The sequence below is a fragment of the Protopterus annectens genome, chromosome 10.part0 (assembly GCF_019279795.1).
Source record: "Protopterus annectens isolate FY-2018-M chromosome 10.part0, PAN1.0, whole genome shotgun sequence".
Classification (NCBI taxonomy): Eukaryota; Metazoa; Chordata; order Ceratodontiformes; family Protopteridae; genus Protopterus; species Protopterus annectens.
The window spans coordinates 379,578,647-379,600,481 of NC_056744.1; the positions used below are offsets into that span (position 1 = coordinate 379,578,647).

Consider the following 21,835-nt stretch of genomic DNA (forward strand, 5'->3'; position numbering starts at 1 on the left):
AGTCCTCTCCCCAAAATGTCTTTGCAAACGTTGAAGGCCAACAAAAAAAAAAGAAGTCACAGAATTCTGTCTAAACACAGCAAAGAGCATACTGCAATCACAAGCTTGCACCAGTTCTTTGCTACACCTACTAAATACATTCATTTATTCATTTAAGAAGCCATGATGCACCCATTGCTTCTTAAACAAATGCTGGTAGTCCTCTCCTTCCCCTCAACCACTGCCATTTATGCCCCCCTACCAGCCTGCATGCAGGGCAGCTGTCCACTTCATTGCACCCTATTCTGACACCCATGATAGCACTACGCAATCTACTAAACAACTGAAGCAAGAAAGTGACTTTGTATTTTAGATTGCAGAAATCCTATTATTTATTTAGTTATACATATCACCTGAAAGAATCTGATAAATGTAATGAACATACAGTTATCAATGACTACTAGCAAATACTTACTGTTGTAAAATTACCATTCTTATGCCAAAGCTGGGTTTTATTATGCAATGGTGCACTCAGATATTTCCTCATCAAGAGGAGAATCATCTTCATCAAGTTCATAATATCTAGTTTCCACAGTAATCGCTGTTGTAGTGTAATTTTAATATTTTTATCCTACCTTGTAACAGAAGTTGTATGGAAACTATTCGTTAAAATATGTCCTCAGGCTGGCTTAGAGGAATGGTACACAGTTAATGTGAACTTTCACAAGAATGTGAACAGGGAATGGTGGAGACAAACAATAGGTAAGGTGCTGAGTCTCTGGGTGCATTCACTGAAACAGCTTTATACCTGAATATGAAAAAGAGCATACATTGGTGTGTTCAGGTTTTACAGGGCACAACAGAGGTACCATAAATACTCTTGTCCATTATGCATTGTGACAACTTACATCGAAATCCTTTTACAGCGCACACCAATCAAGGAGCATTTAACAACACATGAATAAAGTACGTAGCATGTTTAATGTACTATACATTGAACTCTGCTTCTACAATGCCTGCTGTATTAAATGTGACGTCAGCATTACAGCATTTAACAACACATGAATAAAGTATGTAGCATGTTTAATGTACTACACACTGAACTCTGCGTCTACAATGCCTGCTGTATTAAATGTGACGTCAACATTAGAGCATTTAACAACACATGAATAAAGTACGTAGCATGTTTAATGTACTACACATTGAACTCTGCGTCTACAATGCCTGCTGTATTAAATGTGACGTCAGCATTAGAGCATTTAATAACACATGAATAAAGGATGTAGCATGTTTAATGTACTACACATTGAACTCTGCTTCTACAATGCCTGCTGTATTAAATGTGATGTCAGCATTAGAGCATTTAACAACACATGAATAAAGTGCGTAGCATGTTTAATGTACTACACATTGAACTCTGCGTCTACAATGCCTGCTGTATTAAATGTGACATCAGCATTAGAGCATTTAACAACACATGAATAAAGTACGTAGCATGTTTAATGTACTACACATTGAACTCTGCGTCTACAATGCCTGCTGTATTAAATGTGATGTCAGCATTAGAGCATTTAACAACACATGAATAAAGTACGTAGCATGTTTAATGTACTACACATTGAACTCTGCATCTACAATGCCTGCTGTATTAAATGTGACGTCAGCATTAGAGCATTTAATAACACATGAATAAAGTACGTAGCATGTTTAATGTACTACACACTGAACTCTGCGTCTACAATGCCTGCTGTATTAAATGTGACGTCAGCATTAGAGCATTTAACAACACATGAATAAAGTACGTAGCATGTTTAATGTACTACACATTGAACTCTGCGTCTACAATGCCTGCTGTATTAAATGTGACATCAGCATTAGAGCATTTAACAACACATGAATAAAGTACGTAGCATGTTTAATGTACTGCACATTGAACTCTGTGTCTATAATGCCTGCTGTATTAAATGTGACGTCAGCATTAGAGCATTTAACAACACATGAATAAAGCACGTAGCATGTTTAATGTACTACACATTGAACTCTGCTTCTACAATGCCTGCTGTATTAAATGTGACATCAGCATTAGAGCATTTAACAACACATGAATAAAGTACGTAGCATGTTTAATGTACTACACATTGAACTCTGCGTCTACAATGCCTGCTGTATTAAATGTGACATCAGCATTAGAGCATTTAACAACACATGAATAAAGTAATGAGCATGTTTAATGTACTACACATTGAACTCTCGTCTACAATGCCTGCTGTATTAAATGTGACGCCAACATTAGAGCATTTAACAACACATGAATAAAGTAATAGCATGTTTAATGTACTACATTGAACTCTACATCTACAATGCCTGCTGTATTAAATGTGACGTCAGCATTAGAGCATTTAACAACACATGAATAAAGGACGTAGCATGTTTAATGTACTATACATTGAACTCTGCGTCTACAATGCCTGCTGTATTAAATGTGACGTCAGCATTAGAGCATTTAACAACACATGAATAAAGGACGTAGCATGTTTAATGTACTACACATTGAACTCTGCGTCTACAATGCCTGCTGTATTAAATGTGACGTCAGCATTAGAGCATTTAACAACACATGAATAAAGTACGTAGCATGTTTAATGTACTACACATTGAACTCTCGCCTACAATGCCTGCTGTATTAAATGTGACGCCAGCATTAGAGCATTTAACAACACATGAATAAAGGACGAGCATGTTTAATGTACTACACATTGAACTCTGCGTCTACAATGCCTGCTGTATTAAATGTGATGTCAGCATTAGAGCATTTAACAACACATGAATAAAGGACGTAGCATGTTTAATGTACTATACATTGAACTCTGCGTCTACAATGCCTGCTGTATTAAATGTGACGTCAGCATTAGAGCATTTAACAACACATGAATAAAGTACGTAGCATGTTTAATGTACTACACATTGAACTCTGCCTACAATGCCTGCTGTATTAAATGTGATGTCAGCATTAGAGCATTTAACAACACATGAATAAAGGACGTAGCATGTTTAATGTACTACACATTGAACTCTGCGTCTACAATGCCTGCTGTATTAAATGTGACGTCAGCATTAGAGCATTTAACAACACATGAATAAAGTACGTAGCATGTTTAATGTACTACACATTGAACTCTGTGTCTATAATGCCTGCTGTATTAAATGTGACATCAGCATTACAGCATTTAACAACACATGAATAAAGTACGTAGCATGTTTAATGTACTACACATTGAACTCTGCGTCTACAATGCCTGCTGTATTAAATGTGACGTCAGCATTAGAGCATTTAACAACACATGAATAAACTACGTAGCATGTTTAATGTACTACACATTGAACTCTGCATCTACAATGCCTGCTGTATTAAATGTGACATCAGCATTAGAGCATTTAACAACACATGAATAAAGTACGTAGCATGTTTAATGTACTACACATTGAACTCTGCGTCTACAATGCCTGCTGTATTAAATGTGACGTCAGCATTAGAGCATTTAACAACACATGAATAAAGGACGTAGCATGTTTAATGTACTATACATTGAACTCTGCGTCTACAATGCCTGCTGTATTAAATGTGACATCAGCATTAGAGCATTTAACAACACATGAATAAAGTACGTAGCATGTTTAATGTACTACACATTGAACTCTGCATCTACAATGCCTGCTGTATTAAATGTGACATCAGCATTAGAGCATTTAACAACACATGAATAAAGTACGTAGCATGTTTAATGTACTACACATTGAACTCTGCGTCTACAATGCCTGCTGTATTAAATGTGACGTCAGCATTAGAGCATTTAACAACACATGAATAAAGCACGTAGCATGTTTAATGTACTACACATTGAACTCTGCTTCTACAATGCCTGCTGTATTAAATGTGACATCAGCATTAGAGCATTTAACAACACATGAATAAAGTACGTAGCATGTTTAATGTACTACACATTGAACTCAAGCTACAATGCCTGCTGTATTAAATGTGACGTCAGCATTAGAGCATTTAACAACACATGAATAAAGGACGTAGCATGTTTAATGTACTATACATTGAACTCTGCGTCTACAATGCCTGCTGTATTAAATGTGATGTCAGCATTAGAGCATTTAACAACACATGAATAAAGGACGTAGCATGTTTAATGTACTACACATTGAACTCTGCGTCTACAATGCCTGCTGTATTAAATGTGACATCAGCATTAGAGCATTTAACAACACATGAATAAAGTACGTAGCATGTTTAATGTACTGCACATTGAACTCTGCGTCTACAATGCCTGCTGTATTAAATGTGACGTCAGCATTAGAGCATTTAACAACACATGAATAAAGGACGTAGCATGTTTAATGTACTATACATTGAACTCAAGTGCCTACAATGCCTGCTGTATTAAATGTGACATCAGCATTAGAGCATTTAACAACACATGAATAAAGTACGTAGCATGTTTAATGTACTACACATTGAACTCTGCATCTACAATGCCTGCTGTATTAAATGTGACATCAGCATTAGAGCATTTAACAACACATGAATAAAGTACGTAGCATGTTTAATGTACTACACATTGAACTCTGCGTCTACAATGCCTGCTGTATTAAATGTGACGTCAGCATTAGAGCATTTAACAACACATGAATAAAGTACGTAGCATGTTTAATGTACTACACATTGAACTCTGCTTCTACAATGCCTGCTGTATTAAATGTGACATCAGCATTAGAGCATTTAACAACACATGAATAAAGTACGTAGCATGTTTAATGTACTACACATTGAACTCTGCGTCTACAATGCCTGCTGTATTAAATGTGACGTCAGCATTAGAGCATTTAACAACACATGAATAAAGTACATAGCATGTTTAATGTACTGCACATTGAACTCTGCGTCTACAATGCCTGCTGTATTAAATGTGACATCAGCATTAGAGCATTTAACAACACATGAATAAAGTACGTAGCATGTTTAATGTACTACACATTGAACTCTCGTGCCTACAATGCCTGCTGTATTAAATGTGACGTCAGCATTACAGCATTTAACAACACATGAATAAAGTACATAGCATGTTTAATGTACTACACATTGAACTCTGCGTCTACAATGCCTGCTGTATTAAATGTGACGTCAGCATTACAGCATTTAACAACACATGAATAAAGTATGTAGCATGTTTAATGTACTGCACATTGAACTCTGCGTCTACAATGCCTGCTGTGTTAAATGTGACGTCAGCATTAGAGCATTTAACAACACATGAATAAACTACGTAGCATGTTTAATGTACTACACATTGAACTCTGCGTCTACAATGCCTGCTGTATTAAACGCGACGTCACCGTTACAGTAACTAATGAAAATAAAAGTGGCTATGGATCTTAGAATACAGTACTATTATAAATAACCTGGAGTAAAGCAGACAACTTTGGTAAACTCATCTGACTCTATTACCAGTTCTTAAATACATGCTCCCTTCTGATAAAGTAACACAAATTAAGGAACAATATCGGACACATGACAAAAAAAAAAAAAAACAGATTACTCACCTGCAAACTAAGTGCAGTTCCCAAACTGTTTGCATCCAAACAGCAGAAATTTCACTGAAAGTGTGACTTTGGACACCTTTAGGATAATGTCTGATTGCTGTGTAATGTCCTACATTGCCTGTAACACATGCTAAAATCTGTAGCCCATGTCATATTTGCCAGGACAGGTCAGGAGGTTGATGGCGGCATGACATACAGGGGTACTTGGACCTCACTGCCTACTTGGTAACCGAAGTCCAGAAAACTAAGACCCAGACAAAGTACTTTGGCAACAGTTGTAACCAGAAGTATGTTTAAGCATGCATGCATGCATTTATAAATTATTAACTAACATTTTGTAACTGGACAAGCGCACTATTAGGGCATATTGCCTATTCTATAACAATATAAGACACATGGTTTGGAAAGTCCAGGAGCTTGATAAAGAATGAATAAAATAAGAGATGCATTTGCAATAGGCAAGCCATTTGTACATTTAGATTGAGAGTACTAAAAATTCCATTAGAGTGAGGGGACTAGAAATTCCATTAGAGTGAGGGGACTAGAAATTCCATTAGAGTGAGGGGACTAGAAATTCCATTAGAGTGAGGGGACTAGAAATTCCACAAAGGCCATGTGCAAGAACATCAGCAAAGCAAAATTATTGTAAGGAAAATTATGAAGTGGCTGGTGAGACAGAAGATATAGGATGGAAGGAAGGAAAAATCGGCTGATAAATATGTATCATCCATGTCTAACTCAAAAAATGGATATGGTATTCATGCCCAAAAGAACTGGAATTGCAAAGCTTCTGATTCTGAGACAGTCATCACAAATGGTGTAGAAATCACTTTTCAAAAGCTGTTTTCTATGGTGGAGGGGGATTCACCATCCATGATGAGCTCAGCCAGGGGCACTTTATCCTTTGTTGTACCTAATTATTCTAATTTGCAAGTTACTCAACCTCATGGATATGAATAAGTTCCCTACCCATTCGCATCTGTGGTCTCTGAATTGTTTCTTTTCAAATCTGACATTCAGAAAACCATATATTGCCCCTCAGAAAACAGGTTACACTACAACATATGTGATAATTTGGGATCTACAAGCCACCATGATGGTCAATGTTCCCTGCCAGTCTGTCCGTCAGCATTCATCTCTCACAGAATATTCCATATCCATGAAGAAGAATTTACAATAATGGCCTACAGTAGGTGTGTCACTGCTATACAGGTGATACTAAGGTGAAGCACTAATCTCACCTGTAATATACAAAACTCAGATGCACAGAGATTGCTACATCATACATGCTTACAAATATTCCAAGCACAGGCATACATGCCCTTCTAGTTTACCAAAACACTTGTTCCCATAACAAGTGCCCAGGCTGTTCTTAAAAATATCTTAACTAGTGTTTACTTTAATGTAATTTTGTAGTCTGTTCCATCCATCAGCTACTTTGTCAGAGAACCATGAAGCAAAGGAAAGAATTCAAAGATATTTTATTTTTTATTTACATTTAATATTTCTTAACCAAGTAAGTGAATTTGTTAATGGACCTTTTCAGCCATGAACCCGGCCATAAATATTTTCATTGAGACAAGCTCAACAAAGAAAACTTCACTTAACTATTATTTTGCAAACAAAAAGAAAACTACTACTGGTGAAGTTTCAGTGATGCAGTGCATCATGGGAAGTCCATCCAGATGCATTCTCACCAGAGCTGTGTAAAACTGGTCAGGTCAAGAAATCGCCATCAAAGCAAAGTATGGCATGTGTAACAGGAAGCAAAGGAAAATTCAGGAGAGTTCCTCATGTTCAACTCCATCTACAGCATAATCTAGTATCAGACCCAGAGTGATCAAGGTTTCACCATCTACACATGGCCCTCTGTGACTGGCAGCTACAATCACCTATGAACTTGGTAAGAAAAACGTAAGAAAATTGCCAGTGCTGTACTTTACATTCTATTAAATGTGAACAGGTCAGGAGGGAGACGAAAGCAAAAAAGAATTACATGACTTTGCATGACAGAAAAGATGGCTACATTATTCAAGAATCTGTCAAATGATCAAAAACAATCTATTCATAATGACCTGCATCCATGTTTCTAGAAATGTACTTCTATAATTTACATTTTTAAACTTGTTTTATCATTACTTTGGTAAACAGTGTTGTATAAGTCACTACCTGCATTTTCTCTATTAAAATACAAAGTCACTGCATGTGTTTGCAATAATCTATACAAACAATCTAATCTGTACACAAGTAGAAATGTGTGCCAATTGTACTTATTTTCCAGTTTTAAACATTGGTGTACAAATCGGTCTTACTACTCTAAAGGTCCCCTTGCAAACATCATTGCAAATGGACTGCCAGAGCCACCTATTGCATTGTCCACGCACCAATATCTCTTCTGTCAGGCTTTTAACCTGAAACAAAAATATAACTTCTCACTTTAGTTTCCTTGAACGTAGAAGGCAGTAGATCAGTCCTATGCCATTCTGGCTTGTAAGTCTCATAGTTCATCTCTGGATGATGTTTCAATGGGTGCTTGAGGAGGTAGCGCTTCGGTATTCTGTGCATCAGTGCTAATCTCGCCCTGCTCCCTAGTCTTAATTGAATGTGTTCGGTCCCAATCAGTTACGATATTTTCATTGTCCCAAATCGTGGATGTTTCTGTATCACTGATGTAGCCGGGTTCCCCGGTGTAGTGTGTCGGATATAAAAGTAAGGGTTCCACTGAGAAGGCTTTTAAATCTCGGGGTTCATAGTATTCCATGTACTTTGCTCTGTTAAAGAAAAATGAAATCGATATCAGATAAGTTGCTATAACAATTTCAGTAGCAAAAGCATTTTCCACATATTTATTTATTTTTTGCTGTCCGGGTTAGTCCAACAAGGCTAGTGGCCTCTTTTCAGGGGAGACCTGAGGTGGTATTTACACTACTAGGGGAAATTTGGTTAGGGCATCAGTGAACTTACCCTGCTCATTTCAATAGGTGCTGTGAGATCTTTAGCATCCACCTAAGCTGCCACCGATTCATGCAGATGAGACCTTGGTTTAACATACCAATTAAAGGGGAACACACTCAGGAGTGCAGCAACCTTTTATGCTGCACTGGAGTGTCAGCAATGAATTTATGTGGTGCAGTAACAGAAGCCATAACCTTCTGTATCAAAGGCTAATGTGCTACCTGTTGCACCACTGTGATTGCAATAATATGAGCCTCACTAAGTAAAATACCTTTTTGGGAAACAGACTATCCTTAAATTGTTATGATCTGTAGAGATATTTAATTTTTAACTATAGTTGAACTTGCTGATAAGAGGTGCACGGACTGCTTATGAACATTGTTCTCAGCTTACAGATCTTGACCAAGAATATAGTAACTAAGGTACTGAGACAAACAACTTGAAGTATAATGGTCCCTACTGGGACAGACATCACGTAACAGTCTGGGCTGTTTAAGTTGTATTAATAAAGCTCATGTTGGAGCATATAGCCGGCCTTAGGCATAGGCCAACTAGGCGGCTGCCTAGGACGCCGCTCTAGCAGGGGCGCTTTTCCACAATATTTATTTGGTGTAAGTAGACCAGGATGGGGGCACCAGGTTTTGTGGGTTGGGGCGCCGTGGAGCCCCTTTGCCTAGGGCACCAGTTGGCCTAAGGCCGACTACATACATACCACGCAGAATCTAGAAATCTGCAGAGTGCAGTCACACTGGTCTGCATTAGAACATGCTAAAATTGTCTGGCAAGTTTAGCATGGAGCATTAAGGTCACGAGCCATTAGTGAACTTTGTCTGGAGTTCAAGTCCCTTAGTGTCCATTTGGCTAGTGTGTGACTAAGAGCATGTCACTTAACAAGACAATACCACTAGACCACAACAAGCTTAACAAACTATATTAATGAAAAGTGAAAGCCTGAAGTTTGTAGTCACTTTCGTCTGGATCACAGCACACACACACACACACACACACACACACACACACACACACACACACACACACACACACACACAAACTAAAGCTTAGGGCTGACTCTGTGACATAGGTTCATAGACAAATTCCAAGTTAGCTCCCCTTGTAGGCCATTTTAACTCTAGCCAATTTGCCTTTTAAAGGTGAGAGTCAAACCCTGTACCTGGTGACTACAATTTAAATACCTTAACCATTAGACCAACCCCCCTAAATTCCTCTCCTTCGCATAGAAGAGGATGACTGGATAAAGCCCTCTCTGCAAACCGGGCAAGCCGTGAATATTTAGTGCCAACTGAGGACTAGAAAAGAATAAGAAGGTACATGTGGTCACTTCTGCCTCTGCTGGACGAGAGAGGCGCATATGTGCAAAAGTGTGTTCCATTAGAGCTTTTTGGTGAAGACTGAAGAGCCAGTGATGATGCTTTCCTCAAAGGGATGGGGTTTCTTCAGGCTTACATCACTCATAGAGGAGGGTGACAGCCGCATGCAATGCTCAATGCACACTCAACCTCAGAGAATTCACTGGGCATGCTCAGACAATTACAATATACTTAAATAAAAAACCCAGACCCCTCATACAGGTGGGCAGCACTGCTTCTAGAATGTTCTGTCCTCACCCTTATGAGAACAAAGGGGCCAAAGCCTTAATGATCAGGGGGATGGTAGGACCCCCTGCTCCCAAAAAATGCAGTTTCTACTCACACTTCTCTGGATTACAATGCACTAAAACCCAAATCACGCAGTAATGTTAATCTGGATTACACCACAGTAAAATCCAGCATCATCCAGTCATGCTAATCTAGGTTACAGCACAATAAAATCCAGCATCATCTTGTTGTTTCTTTCGGCTTTTCCCAGTTAGGGGTTGCCACAGTGAAACTCTGGTCCGCTAATGATTGACAGTAGATTTTTACATGCTGGCTTGCTGGGCCTAACGCACAACCTTCAACGAAGGAACGCCCATTCACACATGTCGCCACACAGAAGACGCTCTTATGGAGAATCGAACTGGCAACGTCTAACTGAGGCGACAATGCTACCGCAGCACCATCACCGCGGGTAAAATCCAGCATCATCTAGTTATGCTAATCTAGGTTACAGCACACTAAAATCCAGCATCATCCAATCATGATAATATGGATTACAGCACACTAAAATCCAACATCATCTAGTCATGCTAATCTGGATTACAGCACACTAAAAATCTGATTCTTGATGTAACATTAGTTTGTATGTTGCAGTCACACTCCTCTGGTTTACAACATATTAAATACCTGAAGGTCTGTCTGGCCCCATATGCAAAGGCATGGAGCCCTCACTGTGATACAGGCAATCCCAGGGTCAGTTACTGGCCTCAGCATTGGAGGAGCTAGGCACGGGGAGGGGGCTGTAATGAAAGGTCATGGCCTTGATGACCTCTTCAGGTGGATGCTGAGGGTTGCAAGCCCTTGAGGGCACACAAGATGATGCATTTCCCCTGGAAGGCACTGGAAAAACTACAGTCAAGTGCTTCAGGACAGTGGCAGGGCTCTTGGAGTACAGGCCCTTTGTGGAAGTGAGGAAACAGCCCTGTAGTTAGACAGTTGCATGTTTCATTCTCTCCCTGGTGCTTTCCCAGGTGTGCACATGCGGGAGTATGAGAATAGCAAAATAAACTGATCCATCCTTGATGTATATTTGAATGATGGCCTCTCCTAGGTGAAACTTGCCTTGGTCATGGAGAATGAATGCTCCAGTTGGTCAGGAGGGGCTGATGATCAGCACACATCAGGGGCCAAATAAGAAAAACAAAAAAAAGAATAAAACATTGTAGTCATAATTTCCACTAACCTGCATGCCAGTGCAGTAAAATTCTGAATCTTCTTGTTAGATTAGTCTGGGTTACAACAAACCAAGATTCTTGTACTGCATCTAATGTGAATTATGAAACTGCTTTTACTCTTCCACTCCACAAGGGTGGCAAAAATTGCAGCACTTCCAACTTCCGTCCCATAGCCGTCCTCTCCCCTATCTCCAAAATTCTCGAAAAATGTATCCACCTGCAACTCTTACCATTCCTTACCAAGCACCGACTACTGTCCCCTACCCAACATGGCTTCCATCCAGGACACAGTACCAACTCTGCCCTACTCTCCTTCCTACATTCTGTTAATTCAGCTCGCGACTGTAGTAACATGGTATCCTGTGTTCTACTAGACTTATCTAAAGCCTTTGACACCATCTCCCATAGTCACCTACTAAACCATCTGTCTAACCTCAACATCTCCCATAAAACTCTTTTTTGGTTCTCAAGCTACCTCTCTGATAGGTCCCAAGCCATGAAGTGGGGCCGGGCCACCTCCTCTTTCCTCCCAACCCCTACTGGGGTTCCCCAAGGCTCGATTCTTGGCCCATTGTTATTTAATATATTTATCAATAACTTCCACAAAGCCATACCTAATACCAAAATTGTACAATACGCTGATGATTCCACTTTAATCTGCCATGCATCCAACCTGAAAGATCTCCAATTTCTAACCCAAACTGCTTTCTCTACCACCGAAAATTGGATGCTAGCAAACCACCTCTCACTAAATGCCAACAAAACTAAGATCCTTTTATTCTCTCCCTCTAAATCCCCCTCTATAGACAAAAACTCATTCCAAATCACCAGCCATAACAACTCAATCATCAAGTCGCATCTCCACCAAACTTCTTGGTGTAACCATTGATGAACACCTTAACTTCAAAAATCACATCCAGCAAAATATCAAGAAAACACATATAAAACTAGGCCTTCTTTACAGAAACAACCACTTCCTCTCACCTTCCTCTAGACAAACTCTCACCACAACCTATCTACTTCCCTCTCTTCTGTATGGAGCTCCTCTCCTCACTAACCTATCTTCCACTCTCACCTCCAAATTGGAGGTATGTTACAATAAAATAGCCAGAGTCTCCACAAATGCCAAATCCTCCACTCATCACTGCACCTCCCTACAGTCATTAAACTGGCTTGAACTCCCCAATCTACTACTCCTTCACCAAATCACCACTGCTCACAAACTATTCTTCCAACCTTCTAAGTGCCCTGCACTCTCCAACATTCTGCAACCTTACAACCCACTCAGACCCCTTAGATCTACCCACCAAAACTTGATCACCATCCATAAACCCAAGCACTCTGCTGGCCTGCTTCTGCTATCTTATTCCCTAGCTAAAAAATGGAATGCTCTTCCCTCCACACTGAGGACCTGTGACAACCTTAAAAACTTCAAAACTCAACTTCATTCCTATCTTTATCTTAACAGGAAATGCAATTGTACTCTTCCCCCCATTCCTCTCAAGCTCTCCTCTCCTTTCTCCACTGATTAACCTCTATACCTTCCTAGCCTCACTTCAATTTGTTATTGTAACCATTCTACAAAATCCTGCCAGGATACTATACTCCTGTCTACTCCTGAATCTTTACAGTTATTTGTTTCTCACTCCTGCAAATGCCTCCTGTTGCTTGCACTCCTAACTTCCTATATTATTAAGCATGCTATTTAAACTTTAAATACGGAGCTCAACTGCCCAAGCTCCCTCCAAATGTATTCATGTAATTAAACTTTGTACTATGTTATTTTCTCACCAAGCCTCCACAGAATGTAGGCTCACTTAGCCCAGTGTACTGAATTGTAAATATGTTTTCTATTTTCTACTTTTGACTGCTACCTTTTGTAATCCTTAATTTCTTTGTTAATTATTATTGTATTATTGTATTTTTGTAACTTTTATGGAGCTTTTCTCACTGGACCTCCACTGAAAACGGGCTCCCCAGGCCCAGTGGACCTCCCCGGTCATCAAACTGGAATAAATAAATAAATAATAATTAAATAAACATTCTCAACCCATGCAATGGCTTTCCCTAAAACAAGTTCACAAGCCTATTTTCAAGATACAATCCTTATGGCACTAATGAATAAAAAGTTAATTGTTAGTGGCTCACTTGTCTTAGGTGCCAGAATAGCAGAAGGTTGTGGGTTCTATTCCCACTCCAGGTGATTGCATTTATTTTCAAATTACTGAATTTGCAGTGCAGCATGTTAAAAGTGCTGCATTCCTGGTGAGTCATCTTTCAGATGAGACATTAAATGAGACCCCATCTGTTTGTGTTGGTGGTAGATCAAGTGGATGTCAAAACTCCCAAGGCACCTAAAGAAAAGAACTGAGGAAGTTAAATAATACCCGGGGCACATTTCCCCTCATGGTATAAATACTACCCAGGGTGTTTCCTGAAAAGGAGCCACTAGCTTAGTGGGACTAACCCAAATAACAAAAGGATAAAAAAATAAAAATAAATATAAAAATCTTTAAAAGAATGAGCTATATATTTTTTGGGGATGTCCTGATGTTAACACCACAGTCACAAAGGTCTTATCATCAAAAGTCAAGAAACTATAAAAAAAAAAAAAAAAAAAACAAGTTGAGTTTCCCTCGTCTTTGTCTTCATTGACTTATTTACTCTTGTTGGCTGGGTTACATCTACTAGGCCTGAACTTCAACAGAGAACTGAGGTAGTAGTCATAGTGACATTGGGAAATTCACCTCCTCCTTCCTGATGCGGTGCAAGGTGTGGAAGACACAGAAGCTATGGCAGAAAGAGAATAAACTTGAAAAGATGTTGAATATGGTGAAAAATTTAACTGGATGTCACCTTACTGGTGGAAGGTATGGAGGCTGAAGTTCACACATCAGCTGAAAATGGTTTATCTGTACAAACTCCTTTAAAATGAATGCATGAAAAGAACTTTTATCGTTCATAATTAGAACGAGAATGGAATGCGATTATCAAGAGATTGTAAAGGAGGAGACCACGGCTGTCTGAAAATTCAGCATAAAGGCATGTGTTAACTGGGGCCTAACCTCTTTTATGCATCCAGAAACTTCAGAAACATTAATGCATGCAGACTTGTCCTAAGAAGAACCTAGAAAAGGACAGATACAAAGAAAATTGGTTGACATATTTGGAAAGATAAGATACCCATGAGCACAAAAAAGGTGGCACTCATAAATGTCTGCACTATGTGTAGGTACATTTCGGAAGGCCCTTACTTCATAGATAGTAGAATTGACAAGACTTATTCCATACTGTTTTTTTACATGGGGTTTCAGGTATGTGGTTTACCTGGCCAATTGTTCCTCATGTGAAGCATTTTATATAGGAAAAACTAAGGGAACTTAGGAAAAGGATTTATGAGCATCAATACGCAATCAAGATAAAAAAAAAAAGATAATGCATTAGCTTAACATGCAGCTGAGTGTAAGAGCTTTAAGTTTTATTTTTGTGTTTTTAATCATGTTCCAACACATTTCCCTGGTGACAAAGAGGGAGAGCTTGAATACAAGGAGTTAAAATGGCAAATCAAGCTCTATGCATATTAAACTCCAGGATTGAACAGTAATGTCAATTACAAAATGGTACTTAACAGAAAGCAACACTATGATAAACAGCAAATAGAATTCATTCATTTTGTTGTGGCATTTAATTCTTTGATATCGTTGATTTTTTTTAAGCATTGTGATTTAATGGGTATTTTTTAAGGATAGTATTTAAAAGTTGCAAGCATCTCTAGTATTTATTCTGATGACCATTTCAGGTCGAAAGTGCTAAATCATTAAAACAGCTGGAATTTTTATCTTCCTTAGTTTTTGGAGGTACTTTTATTATTTTGAGATTTTTTTACCATTTACCATTGAGACCGCTTGCTGCCTTTATTTAATTTTTATGGAAAATAGACATGAAGAATAAAACAGCTTTATTATTACATAATGCACTTAAATGGTTTATGACGTGGAAATATGTAATGGCATAATAAAAGAACAAAGCACTCTAGAGAAGGGTGAAGCAGCTTTCAGGAAAAAAAACTTGGTTTTTATTTAGTATGACACATGTTCATAGCTGAATTGGTAGATATGAAATATAAAATGATGAAAGCCTGTGAAGTATACATGCAGCAGAGGAGACATTAATACATGTTTTTGATTACTGTAAAAGAACAAAATATATTTGATGAAATTAGAATATTTCAATGCTACTTAATGGCTCATTTGCAGAGAGATGCGATTTTTAAAGCTGATTAATAAGTGTCATATGTTAATAATCGTATATAAACAATGCAGTAAGGACACTGGTGAATTATTATGTAAAAAGAAATGGGATCTGTTAGTATAAATAGATATATAATGTGTGTTTCGGCTTTTCCTGGTTAGGGGTCGCCACAGCGGAACTCCGGTCCGATATGATAAGACTTATTTTGCTTAAAAATAAATTATTTCAATAGAAAACTAAACATTTAAATATAAAAGGTACAGCATTTGTACAAACAAAGTGGTATATAGGTTTGTTTGTTATTGGGCTTCATTTGTCATTTGTACTGATATATTGCTACTCTTATATTTTATATAATGATGGCATCTATGTAAGGTACTGCCTTTAAAAGTATAATTAAATTAGCCCTACCATTTTGATAACTGTCATGGAACCTTTTCATGCACCTGAACTATAAATCCAGAAAGACAGGACCTGTATTTAACATTTTTTCTAAAAGACAGTCAGTACCTGTACTGGAAAATGAATCCAATCACCTGGTAAGGGGACAGAACCCACAGCCTTCTCATCTAAATGAATTAAAGATAACTGTACATCATATTATCTACTGACAGCACATTTTGTATAGCTTGATGACACATTCAAATGTTAGTTCATCTTCTGTACAAACATGTTTAGTTATTAGTGAAGACAGAAAGGAATGTAACAAAAAATTGATATATGTTCCAATGTCCTCTTGCTATTGTAGTTCCTGCTTATATTCAATGGTATACACATATTTACACAAGTTTCCCTTACATATGGAAGGCATTCTGAAACATTTCAGCTGATGGCTTCTATGAAAGAAATATTCTTCAAATGTACAAGCCTGCTAGTAAGCAAAGCTTTCAGAGTGCTATGTTGCAGGCATTAATCGTGTTTATATTGCAGCCTCTGGAAACCATAACTGTTTGTTATGTGGGTAAAAAATATGTGTAGATATTTGAGTAGATTGTTAATGCTCAACTACTTTGGGGTTTGTTGATGTCTAACTACTTTGGGGTTTGTTGATGTCTAACTACTTTGGGGTTTGTTGATGTCTAACTACTTTGGGGTTTGTTGATACCTAACTACTTTGGGGTTTGTTGATGCCTACTTTGGGGTTTGTTGCTGCTTAACTACTTTAGGGTTTGTTGATGCCTAACTACTTTGGGGTTTGTTGATGTCTAACTACTTTGGGGTTTGTTGATGTCTAACTACTTTGGGGTTTGTTGATAGGTTCATAGGTTCATAGGTTTATACTAGGCTATCTGCCCTAAGGCATTTATAAGCCGGCTTACGCCACCCCTTATATGAAAAAAAAAAAAATACATAGTTTGCTTGCTGCTGTCCAGCTCAGTGACACAGAGTTGTCCCTGGGGGTCCCAAAGTAAACCATCCACATCCACAGATTTCTTTCTCTTTCTTGAACAGAGTCAGCGAGGTGCTCTGGGCATGGACCGGATTTTTACAGCATAGGGAGGAGCTCTGAGATGATAGTGATAATCCCCCTCCCGCCCTATTTATATCCGCTTTTGAGGTGGAGCATGTCCATTAATTCGGTTGGACATGGCCTTGTATGTCAGCACATGTCACCTCTGAGCAGACGGTATGCAGATGTCGGGTGAGATACATCCCGATGGGGCATTGTACCTCATCATTGGTCTGATAATGAAGAGGTGGGCAATGTAGAAGGTCTTCTAACCCACAGCAATGTGAGTGTCAAAAAAAGGCCACTGTCAACCTGGGGTCTGGGGTCCCCTGATAACCTCTTTCTGTGCTCTTATGGATCGCACTATATGGTAGGTAGGCTGTATGGACTGCCTTTCTCATCAAACTTGGTGACTGTTGTTTCAAGAAGCCAACCAAGTTCAAAAGGCACGATCTTCCCTTGACAAAAAAAGCTAAACTGGGTCGGGTCAAATGTCTGTCCTCATATTTATTTTTGTTTTATGATTATGATCCTCTCCATAGCTCTGCAGACTAGACTTGTTAAGCTTATGGGCTGTACCTACAGGGGTCCTGAGAGGCACCGCCTTGTGATGGGACTACAGTTGCCGTGCCGCCCTGGGCATTGGGCACGTAATCCTGTGGTAAGGAAACAGCTGCCTTATGCTGGGGTTTAATTCTAATTCCTCAGCTAGCACACAGCCGGGGACACCATCCGTCCCATTGATGCTGTGTTTTTGCTTTGTTAGAGAGAGTAAGCACTCGCGCATTTGAGATGTCCGGGAGGCTACACTGGCTGGGGGGGCTATAGTTATCATCTCTCGGGGGAGGGAGAGGGGTGATGCTTGCTGTGAACCCGTTTGTATGTATTTTCTGTCAATGTTGTGATTATCATTTTGTTTCATTTGGACTTGACGGGAGTTTCCACACTTTATGGATTTTGTTCTATCATGTAATAGCTTTCTCCTCTTATTGTAAAGTTTGTTAATGGCTGGGGTCCACCAGATTGGACGTTGTTGCCCTTGAAGGAAAGAGTCTTGGTTTTTGGGATGATTGATCCATGCATGCCCTGGAGGTGTTCATGCATTTTGTCCCATGTTTGTGACAATGAGATCTGTAACTACTTTTGTGGTTGCCCTCACCAAGAATGATACCATGGTATAAAGAAAAAATTCTCGATTTCAACAATTGGATAAGTTTCTGGTGTCATTCAAAGGGGATCCAGTGTCTGTCCGCCTGGGATGACATGCTCGACAAGCCATGCTGCTTCTCTAGAGATGGCTTGCACCTGTCACCCTTAGGCTTTCGAATACTGGCCAAGGCTCTTGCCACCCCCACAGTGCCTTTTTTAGGCAAGGCTCAAAAGACAAACCCACCACCGTAAATAGCATAAGTAACAAAAAACTGAGGGTAATGCTACTCAATGCCAGAAGTCTAAACCTCAAAATGCACACACTCGAGGCACTCCTCAGTATGGAGAAAATCGATATATGTGCAGTAACAGAAACCTGGTTTAAGGCTCCAGAGAGCACCCCAGCACTAACAGGCTACAACTCATACCATACATTTCGGCCACAGAACCCAAACCGAAATACAAAAGGTGGGGGTGTATCCATATTCATCAAGGATACCCACATCTCCAGGTTAGTGGCACAGCACGATTCTTCAGAGATCATCCACGTGCAACTAACAATGGGCAAAGCTGCAATTCAAATTATAGCTTGCTACAGATAACCCACCATGTCCCAGGACCCCCATTTCGAATTTCTGGAAACACTGGGAAACATAAAGGTCCTACCAAATACCCTAATATTGGGTGATTTCAATTACCCAAACATTAACTGGGAGAACTACTCAAGTACTAACTCCCTTGCCCAACATTTCCTAAAATTTATAAACTCAAACACCCTGGTTGAACTGGTTAACACTCCCAGCAGAGATGACAACATATTGGACTTGGTCATCACCAACATGGGCGACCAGTGTTCCACACCAGAGGTCAACCCCTTGATGGTTAGATCTGACCATAAACAAATCACTTTGGATATCCACATTCTGCCCCCACTCCCGGACAAGAAAACCACCATGAAAATCTTTTCAAAAGCAAACTTCACGTTACTTAAGACCGAGGTGAAAAGTTTCAAAGCCCCCATGCTGAAGGATAACGCTGCCCAAGCTGCAAAATCCTTTACTAATGCATTCTATGGGCACCTACAAGAATGCATGGATCATGCCATCCGAAGCAAAACCAAGACTCACTCCTCCAAAAAAAGGAAACCAGTCTGGTGGACCCCTGCCATAAACAAGCTATACAATAGAAGGAGGAAACTAGTACAGAAAAGAGTAAAATCCCAAGAAGGGAAGACATCCCTGATCAGTATCAGCAAGAAACTACGATCCTTCATAAAATCATCCAAGGCGAGCTTCGAAAGAAAAACTGCCAAGGACTCCAAAGATAACCACAAGGCATTCTTTAGCTATGTCAAGAATCTAAGTGTCAATTCTCAGATCTGCTCGGAGCTCGTGCAGAATGGCACAAAATACACTGAACCGACTGATATTGCCAACATCCTGGCAGACAGGTTTAGCGCAAACTTCACCCCACTCTCACCTCCAAAAGGGCCCATAATCACACCAGAAGAATGTAGAGTCCCTGAAATCACACACTCAGGTCAAAACAGCCCTCTCCAAAGCCAAAAACACAGCATCAATGGGACCGGACGGTGTCCCAGGCTGTGTCCTACACAAGCTCAAAAATGAACTAACCCCTCACCTAAACACACTGTTCAAACTCAGCCTCTCCACAGGCTACATACCCATAGAGTGGCACACAGCAACAGTTATTCCATTCCACAAAGGTGGAGCCACAAAAGACCCTGGGAACTATCGCCCTATAAGCCTGAGTAGCTTGGTCTGCAAGGTTATGGAGCGCATCATCATCATGGAACTCATTAACAGAGACATTGGGAACCTCCAAACACTGGACCCTACCCAGTTCGGCTTTGTTAAGGGCAGATCACGCCTCCTAAACCTGGTGGACTTCTTTGAGACAGTTACCAAGGCTATAGATGAGGGAAAGGTGATACACACAGCCTATCTAGACCTCGCTAAGGCCTTCGACACCATTCCCCATTCTGGTATTATAGACAAGCTCATCAGCCTGAACATAAACCCCTACATCACAAGATGGGTTGTCAGCTGGCTCATGGACAGAACCCACATGGTGAGAGTTGCGGGAGCTAGGTCCGACTCTAAACCAGTTACAAGTGGCGTTCCCCAGGGCTCAGTCCCAGGACCCCTCCTGTTCAGAATATACTTCTCAGAGATACAGGCAAACACAGGAGGACTATGGCTGACCAAGTTCACAGACGACTGCAAACTAGGGGCTATAATTGACTATCCGGCTGATACAGACATTCTCCAAAAGGGTCTCAATGAGATGGATATCTGGTGTCAAAATCACGACCTCAATCTAAATGCCAAAAAGTGCATAGTCATCCCCTTTGGAAAAAACAAAGTACCCACAAACGACCACATAGGTGGTAGTCCCCTAAATACGGAAGACGTAATAAGGGATCTAGATACCCAAGTAGATAGTAATCTCACCTTTGATAATCACATTGCCAAAGTGGTTAGAAAATCCTTCTATGTGGCCCACCTAATCACAAAAGGGCTCACATCCAGATCAAAAGAGGTCATTGTGCCCCTCTACTCATCACTCATCAGACCCATCATAGAGTACAACGCCCCATTTGAGATGTACCTTACAAGACACCTGCAACAGCTGGAAAGACCACAGAAGTACCTTACCAAGAGGATCAATGGCCTCAAACAGATGCCCTATGCAGCTCGACTAAAGAAACTACAGCTGCACTCGGTTGCATACCACCTACTCAGAGGTGATCTCTGCCTGACATACAAGGCCATGTCCAACTCAGAATTGATGGACATCCTCCACCTAAAGAAAACCTTATCCCCTCGAGCCACATGCTCTAGGGATCTAAACCTCACCACAACAATAAATAGGACATGCTGGAGGGACAGATTCCTGTCCCAGAGACTTCCCATGCTTTGGAACATCAAGATCCCAATCTACATTAGGCAGAGCTCCTCGCTAACACTCTTCAAAAGAAACCTTGAGAGTGGATGGGAAATAGAAAGTTTACCTCGGGGATCACTTCAGTGACCCTGCTGGACAGAGGCAGAGGGAAGTAATCTAAGGGTGCGCCGAAAGCCAACACATTCTGGCTAGGCTTATAAATGCCTACGGGCAGATAGCCTAGTACCTACCTATGAACCTACGAACTACTTTGTTGTTTGTTGATGTCTAACTACTTTGGGGTTTATTGATGTCTAACTACTTTGGGGTTTGTTGATACCTAAGTACTTTGGGGTTTGTTGATGCCCAACTACTTTGGGGTTTGCTGATGCCTAACTACTTTGGGGTTTGTTGATCCCCGACTACTTTGGGGTTTGTTGATGCCTAACTACTTTGGGGTTTGCTGATGTCTAACTACTTTGGGGTTTGCTGATGCCTAACTACTTTGGGGTTTGTTGATGCCTGACTACTTTGGGGTTTGTTGATGCCTAACTACTTTGGGGTTTGTTGATGCCTAATTACTTTGGGGTTTGCTGATGTCTAACTACTTTGGGGTTTGTTGATGTCTAACTACTTTGGGGTTTGCTGATGCCTAACTACTTTGGGGTTTGTTGATGCCAGACTACTTTGGGGTTTGTTGATGTCTA

The 21,835-nt window shown here is 40.0% G+C and overlaps 1 protein-coding gene across 1 annotated transcript in view; it reads right to left on the reverse strand.

Moving 5' to 3' along the window:
• Positions 1 to 7,050: 7,050 nt before the first annotated feature.
• Positions 7,051 to 21,835, reverse strand: part of COLGALT2 (collagen beta(1-O)galactosyltransferase 2) — a 1,144,817-nt gene continuing 1,130,032 nt past the window's right edge. The window contains exon 12 of the mRNA XM_044085299.1: positions 7,051 to 8,357. Within this exon, the coding sequence (XP_043941234.1) occupies positions 8,084 to 8,357 (274 nt within the window). The 3' untranslated portion in view covers positions 7,051 to 8,083. The remainder of the gene's footprint in view (positions 8,358 to 21,835) is intronic.